This window comes from Hypomesus nipponensis, chromosome 4 (assembly GCF_054491055.1).
Source record: "Hypomesus nipponensis isolate SF chromosome 4, ASM5449105v1, whole genome shotgun sequence".
NCBI lineage: Eukaryota > Metazoa > Chordata > Actinopteri > Osmeriformes > Osmeridae > Hypomesus > Hypomesus nipponensis.
In genome coordinates this window covers 2304094-2329556 of record NC_140364.1, presented here as the reverse complement: position 1 = coordinate 2329556, position 25463 = coordinate 2304094, and the positions used below count along the sequence as shown (strand labels likewise).

The 25463-nt window shown below is 39.6% G+C and overlaps 1 protein-coding gene across 1 annotated transcript; it reads left to right on the top strand.

Annotated features, from left to right (window-relative positions):
• The first annotated feature begins 12994 nt into the window (after positions 1-12994).
• Positions 12995-25422, top strand: LOC146294975 (uncharacterized). Its single transcript, XM_084695618.1, has 9 exons — positions 12995-13257; positions 13619-13897; positions 14014-14073; positions 21318-21374; positions 21545-21793; positions 22294-22314; positions 22562-22666; positions 24923-25000; positions 25275-25422. Exons 1-9 carry the CDS (start codon positions 13200-13202, stop codon positions 25343-25345), a joined length of 978 nt encoding a protein of 325 aa, XP_084551744.1. The 5' UTR covers positions 12995-13199; the 3' UTR covers positions 25346-25422.
• Positions 25423-25463: the final 41 nt, after the last annotated feature.

Genomic DNA, 25463 nt, shown 5'->3' with positions numbered 1-25463 from the left:
ATAAAAAGTCGCCGAACCTACGAAGGGTTAAATTCAGTCCCATCGCGGATTTTAAACTGTAGTACAGACAAACTGCTGCAACCTATTTCTGTTTTTTTGTTTGGCGAAATTGCTAGCCACATTCATTTTAGTATATACTGTTTTTGATCATTTCGATAATCACCTCAGCGTCTCTATATAGATAGGTTAGAGCCTGTCAACTGGCTGACTAGCTAGTCTAGGTCTAACTATAATGGGTAAAAAAGTATTGTTAAGTTTGTACGTGAGTGAGGTCAGTCAGCTCCACGTAGTTTGCCTTTACCATTCAAATGCTTAATTATTCTCTGTTAGCTTTCACCCTTTTCAAGTTGATGTATAATGCTGAGCTTAGGGGATAGTGGAAAGTTAACATTCGAAAATAGAAGTTTACCGTCATGAATCGGTCCAGAATCCAGGATCTGTTGCAGCCAGGCATTTTCTACGGAAGATCTGGTCGATATTTCGAGGAGACTTCTTAGAAAGGTGGCCTTGCGTGTGTTGTTCCAGTGAAATAAAACGTTTTGCAAACGGCATGGTAGTCATCAATTCGTCAAAGTTATTTTGACTGTAATGCAAGATTCCAACTCATAATAGAGTTTATTTAAAAGTTTTCTCTCTGAAAAAACAGTAAGTAAGCCTATTTGTCGAGTGAATAATTAGTTAATGATTAGTGAATGTAACTCATGTTGTGACTTTACTTGAGGAGGCACATTACTATTAACAAATGATTAATTACCGTCTCAATCCATTGTAGAAATTAACACATGAATTACCCTGTTAACTCAGGGTTTTGGTTCACACAGTTAATTAACAGTCATAGTTTGCACGATTAACTTAAGTAGTTAACTCACCTATCAGTTAATGTGTTAATGTCAATAGGAATTGATACATGATTCGAGATTTAATTAATAGTAAATCATATGTGACTCCCTATTACCAAATGATGTGTTCATGATCAGTGCATCATTAAGTACTTTCTGAGTTATGTATTAACTGATGATGGTTCATGCATTAGTTAATGCATGAATGAATGATAATTCATGCACCCTTATTGTAAAGTGTTACCTCTTCTTTTTATTATTCATGTTTCTTCTTACCATTAATGTTAAACTTCCTCACTTCAGCCACTGATACTGTCCTCGTTGTCACTGTCAATCAAGACAAAACTCTTATTTCCATAACAAGGAGGTCCTGCCCCATGTCAGTGCTTTTGCCCCTTTGACAACGTACATTGTCACTGAAGAAATCTAAGGTAACAAGTGGCCAATTCTACGAAAAGCATTTCCAACTCCATGTAACAAAGAATCAACAAGTTTACATGACATTAACATCTGGAGAAACTGACCTGTGTTCTTAACTCTTGTGGTTGGATTCTTAGTGGTGTGAGGGGTCATGGTGACATCTGAAAGGAAGTATCATACAGCACTTTTATACATAGTCAGGACCAGCCCTGACAGTATTGGAGCTCTAGAAAACATTTTAGATTATACCTCCCCCCCCCCCCCCCCTCCAATATGTACATAACTCTAAACTGTTAATAGCAATTTCTGCAAGAAATTCAACATTGTAACATCTTGGAGGATTGCGTGTAATATCCTGCAGGCTATCATTACATTGGTCATGTTTCCTGTCATGTAAACAGACCATCCTTTGTATTACAGCTGTTAAGAACGCCTGAGACACCTCACATGAGAGAGGAACTAAACAGGACCTACACCTTAGTGAGACTTTCAGCCTCTAGTGTAACATGGACATCTCAGTGACACTTTGATCAGTTAGCTGAACAGAGATAAAATATCAAACAGATCCCATTAACATAGAACCCTTCTGTGAGGGTGGTGGAAGCTACTGTATTTTTGTCACTGTCATGGAAACACAAAACAACACCAACAACAGTGGTGTAAACTCATTGAAACTAATGTAATGTCATGTTGTCATGGTATTGTGGTTTGTTTTGCGTCACTCAAATCTTTCGCCTGCTATGAGGGGGAAAAAAAACGCAAAAAGTCCGACCCATAGTAAGTATTAGTATTGTTTTTGAGTTCTGAATGCGAAGTGAATACAACATTCATGTGTGTTGTAAACTCTGTCAGCACTCTTGTCATCAGTAGGGGACTGGGTATAGCTCAGTTGTAGAGCATTTTACTGCAGATCAAGAAGTCAAAGGTTCATATCCCCCTTTTGAACTACTTTGACCAAAAGCTAAATTATTTTTGTATTTGTATCAAACAATAAAGAGGGTAGGAATGCTGGTAACTTTAAATCTATCAGATGCTTCCAGAACAAACTGTACTAATATAGTTTTTAAGGACTTTTAGGACCACATGTTCTATTCTGATCTTCTTCTGGGACCGTTTCTGTGATGTTGAGATGACATGAAACAACACATCAGCTTTTATTCTGAGGCCACAACAGCAGGTTGCTGGTGTATTTCTACCACACTGTCTACTGGCTCTCAGAGACTCACCTGGTGTCACTGTCAGATTCACCACTGGTTCACCGTTGCAGTAGTACACCCCACTGTCTGAAGAATTAACTCTAAAAATATTCAGTGATTTGTCTGCCCCTGAACTAAAACGTTTGCCTGGGTCATGAATGTGTTTGTCCTCGCTGTCCTGTCCTTTTCTCATAGTCAGAATGTTAACTCTTCCTCCATCTTGGTCTCTGCTCCATGTTACATCACCTTCAGAGTGGTCACAACTCAGCATAGCGGTGGTCTTCTGCTGGACAGTTTGACAGATCATCTCTATCATGACAAACATGGATGGATAAAGTTTAACTGCTGTTGTCTCAGAATGTGACTAGATGCAGGAAGCCTGACTTCACTGTGTACATCCTATATCCTACAGCTCAGGCTCCGAACCTTCTGTTACAGTTGGACTTGAATGCACATCCACTGAACATCAGAAAATATAATTATTTGGACAAGCTTTTGATATACCAACACAAATAGATTCAATGAAAGTAAAGAGAGTTTTAATATTTAATCAAATCAAAAAATGGCATTAAATATTATATGAAATGAGTTTCTCCAAGTCTTCCACTCAGCAAGACACTGTAAACATAATGTGAAAGGAGCTTACCTGCGTAGTTCTTGCAGACCAAGACAGAGACTAGGAGGCAGAAGTAAGTGGTCATCATGACTCTGATCTGTCTGGTCTGAGGTAAAGCTGAGACACCAGTTGGGTTTTAATTTTGTCACCAGGAACTGAGCGCACATGCACACACGCACACGCACACACACACACACACACAGAGACACAATTCTGACATGGAAATTGACATCACACTGTTGAAATTATGAAGATGGTTATAATTATGGATTTATCTGATTTAATGTGAAACTCTCATTCATCTTTTTAGCATATTCTCTATTACTGGAAACCATATGAATAGCTGTGGACTGATTGTTATGACCTCTAAACGATAGATAAGTGAGCCTAAGTAAGCCTAAGTGAGGGATCTGGGTGTCAAGAGCTGAGGAGTGTAGGGGAAGATTAGTTGTAGATGTGCATTTCCCTTCGCAGGCCTTTAGAGGCCCCAGCTATAAATCCAGTTGCACGTTTATTGCCCTACGCCAAGATTCTTATCTGGAGCTGCCAGTCTATGGTCAGCATTAGCCCTAAGTGAGGAGGAATTCCTTTGTGGAAAGGCGTGAGCACCCTTGTCTTAATCAAGAGATACAGAATGTGTTCTAAGAGAAAGCTGGTGTGCGGGCATCTAGTTGAGGACTGTACTTCTCCAAAGTTACGTAAGGTCAAGGGTGCTGACGCAACTTCGTATTTGTAATCTGTAACCCCCAGGACAATGGACCAATTGTGTGACAAATAATAACCGTGACCATCTGAAATTACCAATAGCAAAATAACACAAGATAAAAGTTGCCAAATACATAGTATATAAGTGCATGTCCCGAGGGTAAAAGACCAGTCTGATCGTGGGATCGGCTCACGTTTGTTCGGATATTTGTCACCCTAAAGACCAATAAACATTTTGCATCAAACTTTGCTGAGTTCCAGTGCTGTTTTTGAACTTTGAAGATTGTTTGAAGACTTGGAAAATTTTACACAACAATTCTTCAGATAGGGTCTCTGCAGGTTGGGTGGTTAATGATGTAGTCAATCAACCTGCAGATGTGCCTACTTGTGTGTGTGTGTGTGTGTGTGTGTATGCTAGACTTTGCAACCCCCAGTACTTGAAGGAACTAAAAAAGAAATCATATGATACATGGTTGTTACCTGAAAATGTGCTTGAAAATTGATCTTTTGCCCACTCCAAATGAACTGTGTTAGCTGATTGGACTTTTGTGTATGAATGTGGATCGTTTTCAACCCTCCATGTGAGAATCGGTGACCGCACCTCATCTGTACTGATCACCAACACAGGTACCCCCCAAGGCTGTGTGCTCAGCCCTCTCCTGTTCTCCTTGTTCACTCACGACTGTGCGGCAACGCACAGCTCCAACCTCCTTGTTAAGTTTGCTGAAGTGGAGAAGGTCAGCTGCTTCAAGTTCCTCGGGGTAAACATCAGCAGTGACCTCACCTGGTCTGTTCACACGGACAAGGTGGTCAAATCGGCCGGTAAGCGCCTCTTCTTCCTGAGGAGACTGAAGAAGTTTGGTATGGACTCAGTCATCCTCACTAACTTTTACAGATACACTATAGAGAGCATTCTGACTGGTTGTATTACAGTGTGGTATGGGAGCTGCACAGACAGGGACCGCAAGGCCCTATGTAGTGTGGTCCGTTCTGCTGAGTTCATCATCGGCAGGAAGCTCCCAGCCCTACAGGACACCTACCACACACGTTGCCTAAGGAAAGCCAGCAGGATTCTAAGAGACTGTTCCCACCCATCCTTCAGTCTCTTTACCCCATTGCCTTCTGGCAGGTGTTACTGCAGCATCCGGTCGCGCACAAGCAGACTGGACAACAGTTTATACCCAAGGGCCATCAGGCTTCTGAATGGACACTGATATGGACATTGATTTACTGCACACAAGTCACATACACTGTCACTTTCAGCTACTGGTTGCACTATCAGTAGCATTGCACTACTGTACCTCACTGTACCTCGCCACCAGGCTCCTGTATGGTCATTGACATAGTCACTATTGTACTGTACTCCACTTAGGTTAGAATAGGTTATAGGGTTGCTTTTATGTGCATTTAAGGTTAGTATAGTCGATTATTTATTACTATCTGTATATTTAGGAAGTTTCACTTATTTAAGCTCAGCATAGATGTAAATTATGTTCTGTGTACTTATATGTTATATTATGCCAGGTGCTTGCATCTTGTCTTAAGAATTTCAGTGCCCAGTCTGACCTTGTGTTGTTCTGTGTACCTGACAAATAAAAGACTTGAACTTGTGGAATTAACTGGAGGCAGACAGGGATTGTGTCCTGTCTGGATGTTTTTGCCATCCCTCCTCTCTTCCTCAATTTTCTCTGTATTGTTGTCACGTGTGTTCATTCTGAACATTCATTTATTCTGAATGCACACACACACACACACACACTCTTCAGGCTCTTTACAAGGAACTACTTCTTATTCAGTATTAAAGAAAGAAACCTCTGACAACTCCCTAACCTTCATCATCAGAGGCACAGCAAATCAGCGCTGCTGTTTATTCCATAAAACATCAGCTCAAAAACACCACACACATAGATAGTCAAGTTTACGCAAAGTGCAAGATTAGAACCTTTTAATTCATTGTATCCTGAAAATGTTTTCTATCAAACATACAACAGCAATATATTTTCTACATTACCAACACAAATGAATCAATCAAATGTTGTTTTAATGATTAAAATGTACATACATTTTAACATTCATCAGAATGTCTTAATGACATTTAAATTTGCACATGATTTAGTCAAAGCTGTATACCCATGTAATCACTAGCAAGAGGATCAGTAGTGATTTGTCTAGGGGACTGATTACATGCGTCTGGTCCACAGACGGGATGATAAACTTTTCCCTGCGCACCACTTCGTTGAGGGGAGAGATGTCTACACTTTAAGGAGGAATCACCACCACCTTGTGCCCATGTCGGCAGACAACAGCAGTGAAACACAAGAGCACGCTGCAGGGGTTGACTGGCAGGATACTTCAACAGACACTGGTCAGGTGTCTCCGGAGGGGCCTCAGGGCACTCCCCAAACTGTGAGAACCAGGGGTCTCATTTATAAAGCTTGCGTACGCACAAAACGGGGCTGAAAATGTGCGTACGCCACTTTCCACACAAAGGTTGTGATTTATAAAAAACAAACTTGACGGGAGAATGTGCGGTCCTCCACGCAGACTCTGACCCTCCCGTAGGCCTACGCACATTTTGAAAACAGTTGGAATTGGCGAGGCAGATGGCCGTACTGTAGTCAGACTGCAGAAATTGAATGTGGGAAGAACATTACTCCTAATATTTATATATTTTGTTTTCCTCACACACGTTTTTTTCATTCAATGTCATGATTATCATGAAGATTGCATCCAGCAGTGTTATTTGCGCTTGTACTGAGTGATTCTTGTTCCATAAACACCTTATAGGCCTACAATCCAACTCAAATTTTAAATAAAAATTCAGCGCTTCCTCACCATCAGATTGTCCACTACGGGAGTTCAGGAGGGGGAGATTCCCCGACTGCATAACATCACATATCCTACCTTTAGATAACTGCAGAACACAGTGTATAACTAAATATATTTATTTAATACTGTGCAAATATCCTCATATGTCAAAAACTGGAAATACAGTCGTTAAGATCCCGTGCAATCGCTACACTCTACGTCCTCGTTATCAGTCCAGACTTTAATAGATTACTGTTCATAACAAAACGCTTTTGTTTTCAAATTGTATCTCGACTCGCAGTATATCACTGGCACAGTTGACCACTCGCACAGTTTTTTTAAATTAGTGATCTACCGGCCACCACATTTTCGGAGTTTTCGGGCTCCACCAATAGGTTAACAGTGTCTGAGAAGTTGTCATGCGCTATGATTCACCATAAAGAACAATCGTATGCCAGGGTCATGATGAGATACTAGATTAGCATTCATGAGGTGCTTTGCATTGACTAGGCTATTTATGGTTAAAAATGGGCGTGTTCAGGGCGGGGTACAATGCTGATTTACGTACGCACACTTGTGGGTAATCTGTGATTTATAAAGGGAACATTGCGTACAGGTGTGCGTACGCAGGGTTTTATAAATCTGAATTTTTGTGTGCGTACGCCATTTTAGGCTTTTGGGCCTACGTACACTTTTAGTAAGAATCCTACGCACAGTTTTATAAATGAGACCCCAGGTCTGTCAGGTCTATCACAAAGCCAGATCGTTTGGATCTGTGAGTCCGCAAAAGGGAAAAAAAGAAACATACTTAAAGTATTGGGGGCAACACAGGGTGGTTTGTTAATGTCAAGTGTTATGAGGGTTTAAAGGGAGAGTGAATCCAGTTGTGTGCTAACTGTAGGGTGACTACTTTGTGTTCATTCGTAGCTTCATATTCTTTACTGTAATCCTATCTCAATGTGAGTTCACAGGATAGAAAAGTGGTAAATAGTATAGTAAAGAAATGTGTTATGGTAGACCAAATGTTTAACAGTGATACAAATGTGAGATTAGGCTTTAAGCCGCCCCCTGATTTGGTGATGGCGGACGACGGATTTATTTTGCTGCAGCAAATTACACCGTGGATAAATGTAAGGATAAATAAATAAATGTAAGGATGTTTAGTGTCTCATTTATAATTTAATATATAAATTATAAATTAAATGAGACACTAAATATATAAATGCTACATGTATGTATATATATATATAGGGCCTATATATATATATATATATATATATATATATATATATATATATATATATATATATATATATACATACATGTAGCTTTTATATATTTAGTGTCTCATTTAATTTATAATTTATATATTTTGTATGTCAATTAGGCATTTCATTATATAATTAGTCATTTAAGCTTTGTGTTATATAATTATTTATTTATCCAAGTATTTATTTAGTTTTGGCCCCTATAACCCTCCATACTGCATAGACAGCAGGTTGATTGGCATGTCGTAACCTGCAAACACTGGGTAGCCTAACTGGTAAACAACCAACAGCCTAACATATAACACGTCTTTCTGGGTGGGTCGCTACGCTATTTTTGTATTTTAACTGCTAAGATATCTTGATGAGATGCCTTACCAATCTATTAACATTACAAAAGATTGACACTGCAGTCAGATAGCAACCCTGTTTGCGATTGTATAATGCCTGTTTGAAATACCTATTTCAGATTAGGGCTATCCATGATCTAGTAACTTAAAGGCTGGTAGTTGATTGAAGATAATAATGGGGATATGTTTAAGATTGAGATTGGACTCAAATGTGGGTCATTTGGATGTGTAGGCCTTCATGTTATTTTTGCTTCACTGCTTCACAAGAAAGGCTGAGGTAGCAGACTTCTTCAAAAAGCTGAGCAAACAGGATCAGGTGGAAATAGACCCCAGTCCTTGCACCACCCCCAAGACCTCAGAGCAGCTCCCTCCTCAAAGCTACAGGCACCAGGTCAGAGCATACTAGGCAGTCAGTCACATGCCAAGTTTAGCTTGTGTTTGTAGGCCACACATATAAGCCTACACAAAAGTTTTTTCCCGATTAAGCCTCACTTTAAAATGTTGCTTGTTGATTCATGAGTGTTCTTGTTTTGATGGCTGTGGCATTTATTGTGTGAGTATACACGAATAGTTTTGTTTTCATGTAAAAGATTCATCAATGTATCTAACCTCTAACCTGGTTAGACCCAGATGATATATTCATGAAAATTCAGTGACCATCGTCTCTCCAGTTTGTGAGTACAGTATAGTGTGTGTAAGAAAGAAATTAGTTGCAATTCAGGTAGAGACACAGTCTATTCAAAGTAGAATTTGATTAAAGTAACCCTAGTGGACCATACACACTGAAGAACTCAGGCTTAAGTGAATTTTAAATTCAATTTCTCATCAGCAATCATATGAATAATTTACCCTGCTTACATGCCAGGCTCAGGTTACACACACATTTTCAGTCTTAAGGCCGATTTATACTAATGCGTCTCCGTTAACGGACCGACGCACGCACGGAGTCGGACGGATTGGTTGAATGTATACTACTCCGACGGCTCTGCGTGCTGAAAGCAATTCAACGCTAGAACAGTAGATGGCGCTGCACTGCAATGCTCGCCAGGTTATCGAAAAGTCGGAGCAAATTTACAAATAAGCCGCTTCATCAATAAAATAAGCACATTCCTAGCAAATACACTGCCCATTTCTCGTCACATTTTAATTCAGATGCTGATTTACATGTACAGTTTAGCTGAAATATGAATTGTAAAAACTTACAACAATGGCGGTCAAGGGATTCTGTTGTCTTGTTGGTCATGGTGCATGTGCATAAAAACGCAGAAGTATAAATCAGCCTTTAGTCTGTGGACCCCCTGAAGTGTCCCTGGCCACCCAAAAGTCTGGTTCAGCCACTGCTCACACCACTAAGAACCCAACCACAAGAGTTAAGAACACAGGTCAGTTTTTACAGAGGTTAATGTCCGGTAAACTTGTTGATTCTTTGTTACATGGAGTTGGAAATACTTTTTTACTTTACACTTGTTACCTTAGATGTATTCAGTGACAATGTGAGTTGTCAAAGGGGCACTCACAAGGGGCCTCCTTGTTTATGGAAATAAGAGTTTTGACTTGATTGACAGTGATAAAGAGGACACTGTCTGTGGCTGAAGAGAGGGAAGCCACAAAGAATGATGAGAATACACATAAGAAAGGTGAGAAGAACAAGAAGAATGAAAAGAAGAATATGGAGGAAAAGACAGAAGTGAAGAATGAGAAGAAGGTCTCCACATTCGATGTGTGATTCATACTATTTGATGAACATGATATTGACTATTTGTCATGTCTGCTCACCTACATCTCTGAGGTCATTATGGAGTGATGGATTAGATTTCTCATGTGAAAGTAAAAGGTGTCGAAGGGGCAATAGAACTCGGCTCACATGCAGCAGCCCCTCCTAGTTTATGAAGATCAGAGTTTGGACTTGATTGACACTGACAGCGAGCACAGTGTCAGTGGCTGAAGAGAATGAGGCCACAAAGAAGAACGAGATTAAACATAAGGGTGAGAAGAACAAGAATAATGAAACTAATAAGAGGGATGGAAATAAAAAAATGAAGACAACAAGGAACAAAAGAAGTAAGTGAAGGATGAGAAATATAATCAGAGTAAGCCTCCATCTGTCTGTCCTCCATGTTAGATGATTGTGATATCCCCCTTTTGTCACTAATGCTCTGCTCCATCGAGGTCATGATGCAGCCCACACAGGAAGTTGGTGATCAGTGCTGCTGACTGACTGCTCTGTCTTTTATCTATTTCTGAGGGTAGCAAGATCACCTCTTCCTGTGTCTCTCTCTTCCTTGCCTTTTAGGCAGTTCTGATCATTAGGACGAATAGAGGACTTTTACTGAAGCATTGACTTCAGTAAAATTGTGATTGACTGTTCACTAGCAAACACAGACAAAAACTGGTATGTGTATGCAAGATGTCCTGAATATATATCTCTCCCTGTGTTTTCTTATCTTTTAGTTTGGTCAGACGCCACATGCCCTGAAGAACACACGTTCTGTCTGGCCAGTAAACAAGGTAGGCCACTGAGAGAGAAGGCATGGCCTACTTATTATAGTCATGTATTCGATGTGTTTGTATACATGTATAATGTTAGAAGCTATACCTACTCATTTCAGTATACTATATCTGTGTGTTCTCATTTCAGGATCCTAAAACCATAAAACACAGACATGGGAAGATTCTTTCTCTATCATCAACCATAGCAAAAGGATTGAAAGTTTGCTATGACATTTCTGGTTCAAAAACGATACGATACACGATTATGAAAATATGTGATGGAAACAATATCTGAATGTCTGTGTTTATCATTTCATTTTGTTATCTGTCCATCTGGATCATCATTCACCTGGAGTAAACTCTTACTGGTCCTCTTGGAACTGACTGGTGCATTTGGAAAGGTGTTAGAGGTACTGTAAGTATGTGTCATGTAGTTATGTGTATGTTGGAACTCTGTCATCTACATATTTACATGAGGCAACAACTTTGAACTGAGATTCCATGGGCCTACAGCTTGGACTAAATAGAATGTTATTTTATTATTCATTGATATGTATTAATGATGTTGAAAATGTACAGGCGTTGCTTACATTTTAGGGTAAGACATTTTCAGCTATACAATTAAAGGGGCAATTGATTGCAAAACCGATTTTACCTTGTCATAGTTGAATAACGACAGTTCGGTGGGTAAAATGAACATACAGTGAATATCAAAGTCCATTGACACCTCTTTCCTATGCAAATCTCAAAAAGAAAAATTTGGCTGTAAAACGCTAGCTTTTCAACAAAGCCACCGGTGTGACGTAGGACCGGGGACCGCCCTTTTTGGCTCTGGTCTGTATCTTTGTCACGCCCCAAAATGTACATCCAGACCAGCCCGAGGTAGCGTCTATCTCCGATACTAGTTTAGCTGCGCGCTGCTCTGTGTAGGCTACTTATAAGGAATTACAAAGAAGAACGATTAAATTTGAACAAGGATATTGAAAATGGACCACGGTCGAAAATGCTGTGTTCCAGGCTGTAGCCTACAGGGAAGGCTAACACTCACAGTCTTAGGAGCCAAACATTCGACAGGCATGGCTGCTGACTGTTGTTTATGAGAAGATCCCGAAGTTCGACACTCAATCATTCATTTGCTCTGAACATTTCACCCAAGACAGTTTTGACAACCTTGGACAATTTCAAGCAGGATTTGCTAGGAAGCTGAACCTGGAAAGAGGTGCTATTCCGACCGTATGCTCATTGCAACCGCAAGCTGTAAGGACAGCATGATGTTGTGCTAACAGTTATTAGCAATGATAACGTGTCCTGTATATAGCATAGGTAGAATGCTAAATACGTTTCTACACATCAAATGACTCTAGCTAGACTAGCTGTAGTCGGCATTAGAAGGGAAGCTTCCGAAAAAATAGCCAGAAAACGAACAGCAGTCTGGCTTATTGCTAACGCCTGTCTAGATGATCTATTTGAAAGAACTGGAGAAAGGCAGGTGCTAGATACAGGATACGTTAGCATTGCTAGTAACTGTTACTAGTAACACCCAGACTGTAGGCATGTCAACTAGTTTAGCTTGCTAAATAGATTTATTTGCGTGTTTTTATTTTAAGTCTCCACCTTCGGTGTTTCAGTGAGTGCTGCTGTTGGCCATGTTGCGTTTTTGCTCCCCTGCTTCACTCGTTGAAAACCAACCAATCAGCACGCATCTTATGTAAATATTAATGAGCATACCATAAAAGGAGAAAAGCTAGTGTTTTTTCCCGGGAACATTTCAGAGTATCTATCAAGGGGCATAGAAGAGCACCCAGGCCATTTTCAACCCAACAAATGTTACATACCCTATTCGGAGACCTTAAGGAACAGTGTGAAATACCCCAAAAACCAGGTCAATTGCCCCTTTAATGAAGTGCTGTGTCCATGATTCAGCCGTTTATTAAGATGTTGGTTACTTTTGATTCTGTGTGAATTTTAAATGGAGTTTGTACACTGGGGTAAATCTGTTTCACAGTTTGATTTAGAGATATTACTGTGCACCCACATTAATTATAATAAACATGTTAATTCATTAGCATAGCAATATTCACTGATACAGAAAAAATGTATACACTTCATATTATCTTTCTGTTAATAAGCAAGCCAGCTTTTAATTCAAAATATGAACAGTGCTGACAGACAACTCTGGATCAATCATTTGAATCTGTTTCTCACAAGAGGGTTTCTTCATGGATGAAATTTCCTACATCTACACTAACACTTCTGTGCATGCAGTCTATCAGGCACACACACACACACACACACTAGCACGAGCAACATATGTTGTACAGATGCATGTTGATTGAGTGCAAGAAGTAACTTCTTGACCCCCAGAGTCGTGGCTCTGTGTGTTGACTGTGTTGATCTGTATGTGAGTCTGTGTCTGTGGTAACTTTGGGGCTACGTCGGCTCACTTCCCTTTCAAAAATAATTGCAACTGCTGTCTCAGCTTCACCTCAGACCAGACAGATCATAGAGTCATGATGATCACTTACTTCTGCCTCCTAGTCTCTGTCTTGATCGGCAAGAACTACGCAGGTGAGCTCATTTCACATTGTTGCGGTGTCTTGCTAAGTGGAAGACTTTAAGAAAGTAATTTTATATTGTGGTGAATACACTGTAGATACTTTAAATCTTGTATATTGTTTTAGATTTCATGTACATTTTCGGCAGTCTCTTTACTTTTCCTGTATATTTTTGTGTTGTTTTTCAAAAGCTCGTCCAAGGAATTACCGTATATTTTCTGAGGTGTAGTGGATATGGATCTTTCTAGTCCAATTGTAATTCAGAAGGTTCTGGAGCCTGAGCTGTAGGATGTACACAGTGAAGGCTTCCTGCATCTAGTCACATTCTGAGATAACAGCCGTTATACTTTGTCCATCCATGTTTGTCATGATAGAGATGACCTGTCAAACCGTCCAGCAGAAGACCACCACTTCGTTGAGTTGTGGCCACTCTGAAGGTGATGTAACATGGAGCAGAGACCAAGATGGAAGGAGAGTTAACATTCTGACTGTGAGAAAAGGACAGGACAGTGACGACAAACACATTCATGACCCTGGCAAACGTTTTAGTTCAGGGGCAGACAAATCACTGAATATTTTGAGAGTGATTTCCTCAGACAGTGGGGTGTACTACAGCAACGGTGAACCAGTGGTGAATCTGACAGTGACACCAGGTGAGTCTCTGAGAGCCAGTAGACAGTGTGGTAGAAATACACCAGGAATCTGTTCTGTTGTGGCCTCAGAATACAAGTCAGCTGATGTGTTTTTTCATGTCATCTCAACATCCCAGAAACAGTCCCAGAAGAAGATAAGAAGAGAAAATGTGTTCCTGAAAGTCCACCAACTCCAAGTACAGTATTGTTCTTGAAGCATGTGATAGATTTACTGTAAACAGCATTATTACCTTCTCTTTTCTACTAATACAAATCATGTATTCATTTAGCAGACACTTACTCAAAGGAAAGCACAGGGGAGTTGATCTTGTGACCTCTTGATCGGTAGTCAAATGCTCTACAACTGAGCCAAACCCAGTTTCCTACTGATAAAAGACTTTGTTGAGAAAATGTATAACACACAAGCATGGTGTATTCACTTTGCACCCGGAACCCAGAAACAACAATACTAATGCTAACTGAGAGTCTGACTCAGAAAGTTTTTGTTCCCTCGCAGCAGGTGAAACCGTCAGGGCCTTGAGTGACGCAAACCGAACCATGTTACTATGGCAACATAAAACCAAGGGAACTTTAGAACACCACTCCGCTTTGTCTTGGTTTGCGTTTGTGCGACTGTAACAAAAATACAGTAACTTCCCCCTCCATCTCATTATTCTAATAGAATGTCATTTTACATATTTTCTCAGTTTAGCTAACTGAGAATAGTGTCCCTTATACTCATTTTCAGTTTACATAAGAGACTGAAAGTCTCTCAATAAGGTGTGGGCTTGTTTAGTTCTGTGGTGTTTGTAAACACCCAAGAAGGTTTGTGTTAAAAAATTATAAGTAGAAATTGTTAATGAAATGTGATTGAGCCGATGACGGGTCTTCAGCACTAAAATGCTCCATGGCCATGGGAATGGTCAGAGACCATTTTTTTTTATTTTATTAGCAATTTCAACAAAGTCAAATGCATTGGAGTTTACAAGATACAAAAAGTTAAAAAAAACATTTACGTTCGGAGTAAACATGTATCAATACAAAATAACATAACAAAAAATTTACGCTAGGGGATATAAACCTTTACATTAATATATTTAAACTACTACAGATTGTTACTGTCTTAACGGCCTTGGCATTTTTTTGCATTTTTTATTGAAAAAATATATTATCTGAGCTCTCCGTTCAAGGCAATAAAGCAAGGTATTCTTCCCATGAATTTGCATCTATGAATATGATACTTGGCCATAATAATAATAAGATTAATTATATATACACAGTTATTTTTCCTGGAACCGTCAAAAAGCCCAAACAATACATACTTCCAGAATAAACTAAAATCTGCCTCAATACTTTCAGTAATAAACTTACAAAGATTTTGCCAAAATTATTTTACAATTGGACAATGCCAGGATAAATGCACAACCGTTTCTTCACATTCATTACAAAAAGTGCAAACAACATCAATGTCTTTCTTAAATCTTTTCTTAATATAGCTTTTTGCTGGATAACATTTATGGATAAGTTTAAAAGTTATTTCCTTCACTTTATTTGTGACTAAATATAGATTAGGGAAAAGCCATACATTCTTCCAAACATTATCATTGACAAAACGATTCCAGTAAGGAATAACACAAGACACCGTAGTTATATCTCTCTGAAACAAAGATCGAATAGATCTATTATTATTTCTACCAGTATTAGCTCCGAGACCTCGTGCACGCTTGCAACTAGCTGTACACGTCATACTTTGCGACAACCAGTCGCGAGCATATTGATATGGTTACGAGCCTATGTTACGAGCGTGTGAGCTAAGGCATTGCAGTGGCAGAATGGGGCACAAGTCCGATAGGAATCAGACACATGATGCAAACTTAACGGAAATGTATTCTGTCACTGTATAGTATTCCTTTCACTTTTTTTTTTGAAATAGTCTATATGGCTAAGTATAGGGCTATTCTAGATGGAACTCATCACATAGGTTGCTTTTTTTCTTCATGATATGAGTATGATTTCCAATGCGTTGTATCGGATGAAATAAACTGTTAGCATGAACAGCTCCGTCTTTGTTCTCGCCAGGCAAAGAAAGCTTTATAGTTATTTTGGTAACCGAAATCTTCCATAATGCAGACTAAGCATAGCTTACTTTCTTCACACTGCCTTCAATTTAACATTTGTGTAGAAATATGGCCATGTGTTTTATATGTTCATCCTACAAAACCAAACGCCTATTAATGGATATAACGTGATCTAACAAGACTTGGTAATAATGTAATAAATAAAAGCTTGAGAACTGTGTCTAAAATAGCCTAGACTTTATTGGACATTTGCCTTTGAAAGGGGATTCACAAGATGACGTCGCGGCAACCTACTGGCGCCCCACAGATGCACGGTCCCGCAACGTCGCCAAAGACGTTGCGGCAACGTATGTTTGGTCAACGAGTGACGTTGCGGCAACGTAAGGGCAACGTAACTGTGTTAGCTGGGATAGGCCTATAAGCTACAAGACGTTTCCATCAGATGTAAGTGGGGGTGAAACAGTCACTGGACCTTCATTGTCCCACAAAAGCAGTCTGGCTTGATGACACGATCAACAAAAGAATAATGGGTGTGTTTAACAAAAGATTCTGAAGGCAAGACTTATATTATTTAAATATAGGCCTATATAATTTCCTATTGTGGTTACCGGTTAAAGTATTAAATCTTCGTCTTTGCTCCAGATAGACGTCAACAATCTATGCTCGCGCTTAACATATTAGCCTACATTTGCCATCATGTCATGAAAGTTTTTACGAAATATTTTTTTAAATAACGGGAATAAACTTTATTAACAACATTTCATGTATCTGTGACATTTGCTTAACTTGCTGCAACAGGGCAGGCACGTCAAGCCAGTTGTCCCTGTGCTCATTCAATATAAGTCTATGGCTCATTCAGCTCCATGTAAATCGGCTATCGGCCATTGTGAACTATTGTGCTCGTGCCCTGTTAGTATCCGCAAGCACATTTGCTATGGAGGACCAAACCTGCCATAAAAATGAATGAATGAATAAATAAATGTCCACATCCATGCATTTAGACATAAATAAATGAATACATGTAATAATTAATGCACAATTTTCAATCAATATTACCTTATAATTTACATGTATTTATGTATTTATTAGTGCTGTCAAACGATTAAAATATTTAATTGCGATTAATCACATTAATGTCATAGTTAACTCGCGATTAATCACAATTAATCGCACATTTTTATCTATTCTAAATGTCCCTGATTTCTTTTTGTCCCAATCTTTTTTCAAATTTTAATGCTCTTATCAACATAGAAAAGTGGTTCTGATTGCTTTGTGCAAATATTTTTTTTATTGAAAACAACATTGCAATCGCCTGGCTTTGACGAGGGGGCAGAGAATTCGCATCAGCTGTGTGCTTGGCCATCAAGTGGTATTTCAGACTGGACGTGCTGCGATGATAGCTCAGTTTACAACGACAAAACACACAGATCACTGGTCTTGTCAATAGAACCATTTGGCAACTTTTTAAAAGCAAACTTTCCATTCAGAATCTTATTGGCATCCATTTCGGCATCTCGCGCTCGTCATCCACTCAAAACGTAACGTTAGCCTACTACCAGAGAATGTCTAATATCCGTAAACGGGCTCTGCTACTACTCTTTAGCCAGCTCGCAAGCCAAACGAGTGTTTGGCGTGCCTGTTGTTTTGTTTCCGGTCTAGCTAGATTCGGTGTGGTGTTGTAGTTTTTCTAACGTCGGTAGTTGTTGCAACAGCATGTGAAAAAAACTACAAAGTTTGCTAGGCCAAAAAGAGCGTTAATCGCGCGATAAAATAATTGACGCCGTTAATTTGGGTTTGCGTTAACGCCGTTAATAACGCGTTAAACTGACAGCACTAGTATTTATTTGTGTATTCATTTATTTATTCATTTATTTATTCATTCATGTATTAATTCATTTATTCATTTATTCATTTATTCATTCATTCATTCCTGTATTTCTTCTTCTCAATATGTTAATGAGATGTGTCAATCAAAGTAGGTAGGCGGTATTTGACACACCATTGGCTAATCGTTTTCCACGCTTTGTATTCGATTATGTAGCCTTACATCCATCCTTGCTGTCATGGACAACATAGCCTACATGGACAGGCTGGCCGACCTTGTTGAAAACAAAGATTTAATTCACCATATATGATATTTGGATAAACAAACATGTTATAAAGATTTTACTACGTTAGTTGTGGGCTATCACTTAACACCCAACTTCACTACGCTGACCAGCCAACCATGTGTTTACCCCGATAAAAACGTAAACATTTTAAAATAAAAAATCCTTGTTGATTGTCAAACCAACATATTTGTCCTGTGTGTAAGAGCGAGATAGACAATCTGGCATATAGCCCCCAATCAAGCAGAAGAGAAATTTGTGAAGATTGACGACACAAAGTTAATCATCGAAGATGAAAAGTAGCTTAGTCCTAAATGGAGTTGTATGCCCCATAGCACATATTTTACAAAGACTACGGCAACAAAAGCCAAACGTTGCCACGTTATGTTGGGAATGGGATGCCGTTGCGACGGTTATTGTTGGAGCAACAAGTTGCCTAAATAGCCTGTAGCCTATGCCATGTTTATGTACATGTCAGCTTTACATGTAGAAAAGAAAATCTCAGAGAAGGTGAAGGCTTGGTGACCGGCGTGGAGAAATGCGCGTCTAGTGTGAACAGCATCGCGCCATTCGTAGTATATTGTGGCGCTCCAGGGCGCTTCGCAGCCAGTGTGTCCCAGGCGTTAGCTAGGTTGAATCTATGGCTCTGGATTGATTGCAATGTCTGAACATCAGTTTCCACGCCTACTGGCCTCCTCTCATTATCATATTGGGAACAATGAATGAATGAATGAATGAATGAATAAATAAATGAATAAATAAATGAATAAATAAATGAATGAATATATAAATGAATGAATTAATAAATAAATAAATAAATACAAAATAAATAAATACATAAATGTAAAATATATGTAACTATTGATTGACAATTGTGCATTCATTAATATATATATTAGTTTATTTCTGCCTAAATGCATGGATGTGGACATTTATTTATTCATTCATTCATTTGTAAATATGGCAGGTTTGGTCCTCCATAATTTGCAGGCAACTTTTATTAACGTAAGCAAATAAATGGGGTGCTAGTTTACCCATTTCGGATTGGTCTCAAACTTAGCAAAAATCGGGATAAATTATTCTGTGTTGTTTGTTGAAAACATATTCAACCCAAGGGCTCTTTCGTGACGTTGTTGATTACGTTACTGTTGATCATCTGTCCATCATCGTATAAAGCCCGGCCTGCCAATTTCATTGGTCCGCCCAGATCCTGGTTTTATGTAGTTGTTCCCAATACGAGACCCTCCAGACCCAACTTCCCGACCAATTTTTTTTGTGGGCGGGGAGAAGTTGGGCTGGCAGCCAGGCTAGCGGAAACCCTTCACATCGTGAACATTTGGGTTGGAAACTACAAACTCTCCTGAATACAAATCTGCTTAAATCACTCATATCTTTATCACAACTGAAGTTACATAATTTTAAAGTTGACCTGTGTCAAAAAGTTATAAGGTAGAAAATTGCTTTCAAAGATTCCACTCCGTTTCATTCGAATACTGTGGCGAATATGGAAAGAAAATCATTTCATGAATGTAAATGTCAGTTTAAGTATAGGCTACATTAATAACTTCTTAGCAAGTTATTTTAAGTTTAACAGCCTGACTTCATTGATCAGTTGTTTGGGGATGCTGCAGCACTCAAATGAGCAGGCAAACTAAGCATTTGATTTGAAATGGCTTGGAAATCTTGCTAGCTAGGAATCTCACTCCAAGCTTTTGATAAAACTTGACGACCCTGCATAATATGAGATCCAGTACAAAAGATCTGAGCAGCATGGATATGCAGATGCTTTATCTAGTACCACTGGGGGATCGTAAAATGAAATCCCTGGCCAGTCTGTGCTGGTGGTCCAGTCTAGATGGGCAGATAGAAGCAGCCGTTAGTCAGTGTAAGATTTACCAGCAGCAGCGTAGCATGCCTGCTACTGCTCCAGTACACACCAAATGGGCACCCTCTCATGTGAAGTGTCTCAGGCCTTCTTGACAGCTGCAATACAAAAGATGGTGTGCTTTCATGACAGGAAACGTGGCCAATGGAATGACAGCATGCAGGATATTACGCGTAATCCTCCAAGATATTTTTACAGTTCAGGGTTATGTACACATTGGAAGGGGGGGGGGGGGGTCTAATCTAAAATGTTGCCTAGAGCTCCAATACTGTCAGGGCTGGTCCTGACTATGTATTAAGGTGCTGCACGATGCACACCACTAAGAACCCAACCACAAAAGTTAAGAACACAGGTCAGTTTCTTCAGATGTTAATGTCACATAAACATATTGATTCTTTGTTTCATGGAGTAGGAAATATGTTTCGTAGAATTGCCCACTCATTACCATAGAGAAGTGACAATGTATGTTGTAAAAGGGGCAAATCACTCACATGGGGCAGACCGTCATTGTTTATGGAAATAAGAGTTTGGACTTGACTGACAGTGACAAAGAAGACAGTGTCAGTGGCTGAAGAGAGGGAGGCCACAAAGAAGGATGAGAAGAAACGTAAGAAGAGTGAGAAGAACAAGAGTAAGTCTCCACATTCATCCTTCAACTATTTGATGAACAGGATACTGTTTGTCATGTCTGCTCATCTCCATCTGAGGTCATTATGGAGTGATCTGTACATATGAAAATGTTAATACTTACTACGGGACGCGTTTTTTTCCCCCTCATAGCAGGCGAAAGATACGAGTGACGCAATCCAAACCACATTACCATGACAACATGACATTATGTTTGTTTCAGTTAGTTTCCACCCCTGCGGTTTATCTTGTTTTGTGTTTGCGTGACAGTGACAAGAATACAGTAGCTTCCACCACCCTCACAGCCCGCCTCCCTCTCTGTCTCTGTCAGGGTTGTATTTTAATGTGATTTGATATCTTATCTCACTTCAGCTAACTGAGTATAGCGTCACTGAGATGTCCATGTTACACTAGAGGCTGAAAGTCTCACTAAGGTGTAGGTCCTGTTTAGTTCCTCTCTCATGTGAGGTGTCTCAGGCGTTCTTAACAGCTGTAATACAAAGGATGGTCTGTTTACATGACAGGAAACGTGACCAATGTAATGATAGCCTGCAAGATATTACGCGCAATCCTCCAAGATGTTACAATGTTTAATGTCTTGCAGAAATTGGGTTTTACAGTTTAGGGTTATGTACATATTGTAGGGGGGGGGGGTGCATAATCAAACATCTCACCTAGGGCTCCAATACTGTCAGGGCTGGTCCTGACTATGTATAAAGGTGCTGTATGATACCTCCTTTCAGATGTCACCATGACCCCTCACACCACTAAGAACCCAACCACAAGAGTTAAGAACAAAGGTCAGTTTCTCCAGATGTTAATGTCATGTAACCTTGTTGATTATTTGTTTCATGGAGTAGGAAATACGTTTAGTAGAATTGCCTACTTATTTCAATAGAGAAGTGACAATGTACATTGTAGAAGGGGCAGACCGTCATTCTTTATGGAAATACTAGTTTTTTATTGACAGTGACAACATGGACAGTGTCAGTGGCTGAAGAGAGGGAGGCCACAAAGAAGGATGAGAAGAAAGAGAAGAAGAAAGAGAAAAACAAGAATAAAAAGAATAAGGAAGATGGAAAGAAAAAAGAAGACAACAAGGAGGAAAAGAAGGAAGTGCAGAATGAAAAGAAGGATGAGAATAAAATGTCAGTGACTAAAGAGAGTGAAGCCACAAAGAAGGATGAGAATAAATATAAGAAGAGTGAGAAGAACAAGAGTAAGTCTCCTCATTTGTCCTTCAACCATGTGATGAACAGGATATCTACTATATGTCATGTCTTCTTATCTCCATCTCTGAGGTCATTATGGAGTGATCTGTACACATGAAAAGGTTAACTCTACAGTATTCTGGCATTTTGCTAACTATGAAGTCACTCACTAAGGAGTAATCCTCTTTAGTTTCTCTTGCAAGTAACATGTTAGACCCTGTTCTAGATAACTGCCATATGAAGCTTCAACAGAAAGGATGGTTCAAACTGCCATGCAGGTTATTCTCTGTGTCATTTGACTGTTCTGTATGTATAATGGTGAAGAATGACTTTTCCCACAAAATGCCTACATGTAATTCAATCCACATCCTTGCAGCCCAAAATTGTTCAGTTTAAGTGTTCCTTGCATCTATTCTTTAGCTGAGCAATGTGCATTGTCAATGTGGAACTAGTATTGATCTTATACTCTTCTCTTGATGCAATACCAACGTTGACAACAAACATAAAGAAGAAGATGATGATGGTGAAGGTAAGCTTTTCTTTCAACTATTTGATGAACAGGATATCTACTATTTTTCATGTCTTTTTATCTCCATCTCTGAGGTCATTATGGAGTGATCTGTGTGCTTGAAAATAATGTCAACTCTACATATAGTATTTGTCCATTCAGCTAATTACAAAGTATATTACTAAAGTGAGGATCTTTTCAGAGTTACTTTCCCTTTCAGAGTCACTTTCTACTTCGTATCTTTCTCTGATGTCATATCCTGTCTCAGGTCATCAGCAGCTGCTTGTGGGTGTAGCCGCTGGAGGACTGGTGCTGATCCTGTTTCTGTTGCTTGTGGGGTTCCTCATTAGGAGACGCTGGGCTCAGAAAGCAGGTAAACAACAACAAGCTAAACACGTGTCTGGCGTCTGGCCATTACATAAGATAGTACAGTATTTTCTTTTCATTTGTTTGATGGAGAACACAAATCTCCAGTGGTGGAAAATGTAATGTATTTTTCTTTTAGTGTGATTGAAAGATGGCACAAAACAGAACACTAAATCAGTACTTTGACAGGTGCTTGTGCAAGCTGTGCACTTTGTACTGACGAAAATGAGATGTGGTTAGGAAAGACGGACAGGGCCAGAGGAAACGTATGTTAGCTGGACCGACACATTCTCAACAGGACATGGACTGATCCAGGATCAGATGTAGTTATTACATCATCCGCCTGAGTGAGATTACTGAACTGAAGAGGACCTGATTCTAAATCAGCAGATCCCGGGTGTAGGACCAATGGAAGGGGTAAACTGGACAGTGTTTTAACATTAACCAAGTATGCTGGAATTGCACACATCATGACCCTTACTCATCCAGATATGACAACCAATGCAACATTAAGTTGTTCTCCCAGCAACTCCAGTCTAGCATGTAAGAGGTGGGGGCAAGAGTGTCCCCCAGCCTACACATCCTCCTTCTGGACACAAAGCAAAGGCAGAAGCTGAAGTGTTCATCTTACAAATACAAATTTTGCGGTAAATATTGTGTTAGTACTAGTATTGAACTACAAGAAGCAAGACAGTTGCAAACCTTTAATTAGAGTTATGTAAAGCTTGTGATGGGACAGTTTGGTCCTAGAGATGTGGTGATAACAGCGGCGCAGAGGGGGCCAAATTAGATTTTTTTGTCATCTTCCTTTTTATAATTTATTTTTTTGCTTTGTTTTTATGGACTCCTTTGGTTTGCCAATATTCAATTATTTCAGCTCAAGTTAAATCATCTTTAAGACCATTCTTGTCTTCCTTGCTCAGTTGATGATCACTTGGACCTAAATCAGAAATAAGTAATTATTTACCAATGAAACCATGTGGAACACAAACATTAACAAACATTTTCAATGCTTTCACAATGCAATGCATGGTAAGAGTTTGAAAACTCAAAGCTCAAAGCATATGTCACACAACGTGTGAGGTTCTTGTTGATACCAAATAGATTAACTTTCCGCTGTTAAAAAGAGGGCACCAGCACAGAATAGCTTTAAGTACTTAATTCCTATCTAGTACATCTTGGGTTGAAAACAAGATTTAAAAGTAATGGCATAACCACTGTAGTACAATCAAAAAATACCGTGCCTCTAGACCATAGGCCTACAATCGATCCCAGGAAGTGAAGTTTACGTGTCACTACGGGAGGCAGCAGCAGAGGGGGTCGTCCGTGCGGGTTCCTTGTTCGTTCGTCACCTAAATCAAATCTAATTTATTTGTATAGCCCGTTTTACGCGCAAGCATGTCACAGAGGGCTTCACATACGCCCATAGAACTGCCCCTCAACCGACCCAAACCCTCTAGGAAGACAAGGAAATACTCCCAGAAAAACTCCCAAAAGGAGAAAAAATTGAAGAAACCTTGGGAGGAGCAATTCAGACAAGGATCTACTCCTCCAGAGACGGTTGGTGAGAGAGAGGAGCAGAACACAGGCTTAACATAGTCATACAGTTCAACTTTAAAGATGTAGGACAGGACCGGGAGACTCGCTGTTGTCCGGTTGAGGACCAGGTCCAGCGTTGGCCGAACGACGACCAGGCAGGTGCTGACAGCTCACACCCCCCACACCACAAGGGATGTGTGTGGGGAGGGGGACTGTTGCTCTTTTCTCATTTGTTCGTTCATACGTATGTTGATGCTTTGCCAACTCCAGATAAGCTCACCCCCAAGGGCCGCTCACTCTTTCCTGGTTGTCCCAATATCCATTCTTATTTTCTCGTCTTCTCTGTCTCCAATCCGCTCTTAAAACTCCTGAGCTGAGGGCTGTGGTCCATTAACCAGGTGTTACTCCAGTCTAGCATGTAAAAGGAAATCTCCACATCCAAATCTGGATGGCTCACTCTGACTAGGAGTTATTCATGATATAACGATATACACGTGCTATTAGGGTTTCAAAGCCAGTTCAGTCAAAAGAAGTCCGGAAATCTGTCTTGCAATCTGAAAGTAATCTGTTTAAGCCTTACACCCCCCTGCAAATACAACGCACCATTTGTAAATCCCTCTGGACAAAAGTGTTGACTCAATAAAGTAATATGTCTGTACAAATCCCCCTGGGATAGTTGGAGCTGGTATTTATGGTCTCTCATGTTCTCTCAATGTGTAACTAGAGGGTGACAGAGATAGACGGTTAGACCACGTCTATGCAGAAATATCAGATGTGACGCAACAACCAAAGGATGAATCTTGTGAGTGTGACAGAAAAGTTATCTTTCTTTCTTTACTGAATTCTTTATAGGCCCTGTCTTTACTTTTATTGATAAAAAAAAGGTTACCTTTCACCAGGTTCTTCAAGACCTACAGAACATTCTGTTTACAATCTGGCTGGTGCACAGGAAGGTCGTTAATGTAAAATGTGTTTTTCCTCTATAGAATGTTTCCATAATACATTAACTAGCTTTCTTCACTCTTTTCTGGATATAAAATACATTTGTGTTTTTTCCTATTTACTTCTAATTCCAGTTATTACTATGGACCCCATATATCACACAATCCAGGGATGTGCAGAGATGGCTACAGTCCAGGGAATTTGAACTTCTACAGCTGACAGTGAAAATAATAAAGTAAATGTTTTTCTTTGAAAATAAGGAATTAAACTTGATTTGTAATATTTAGTTGTCATTTGGAAAGTTTTTTATGCTTAAGATGTTG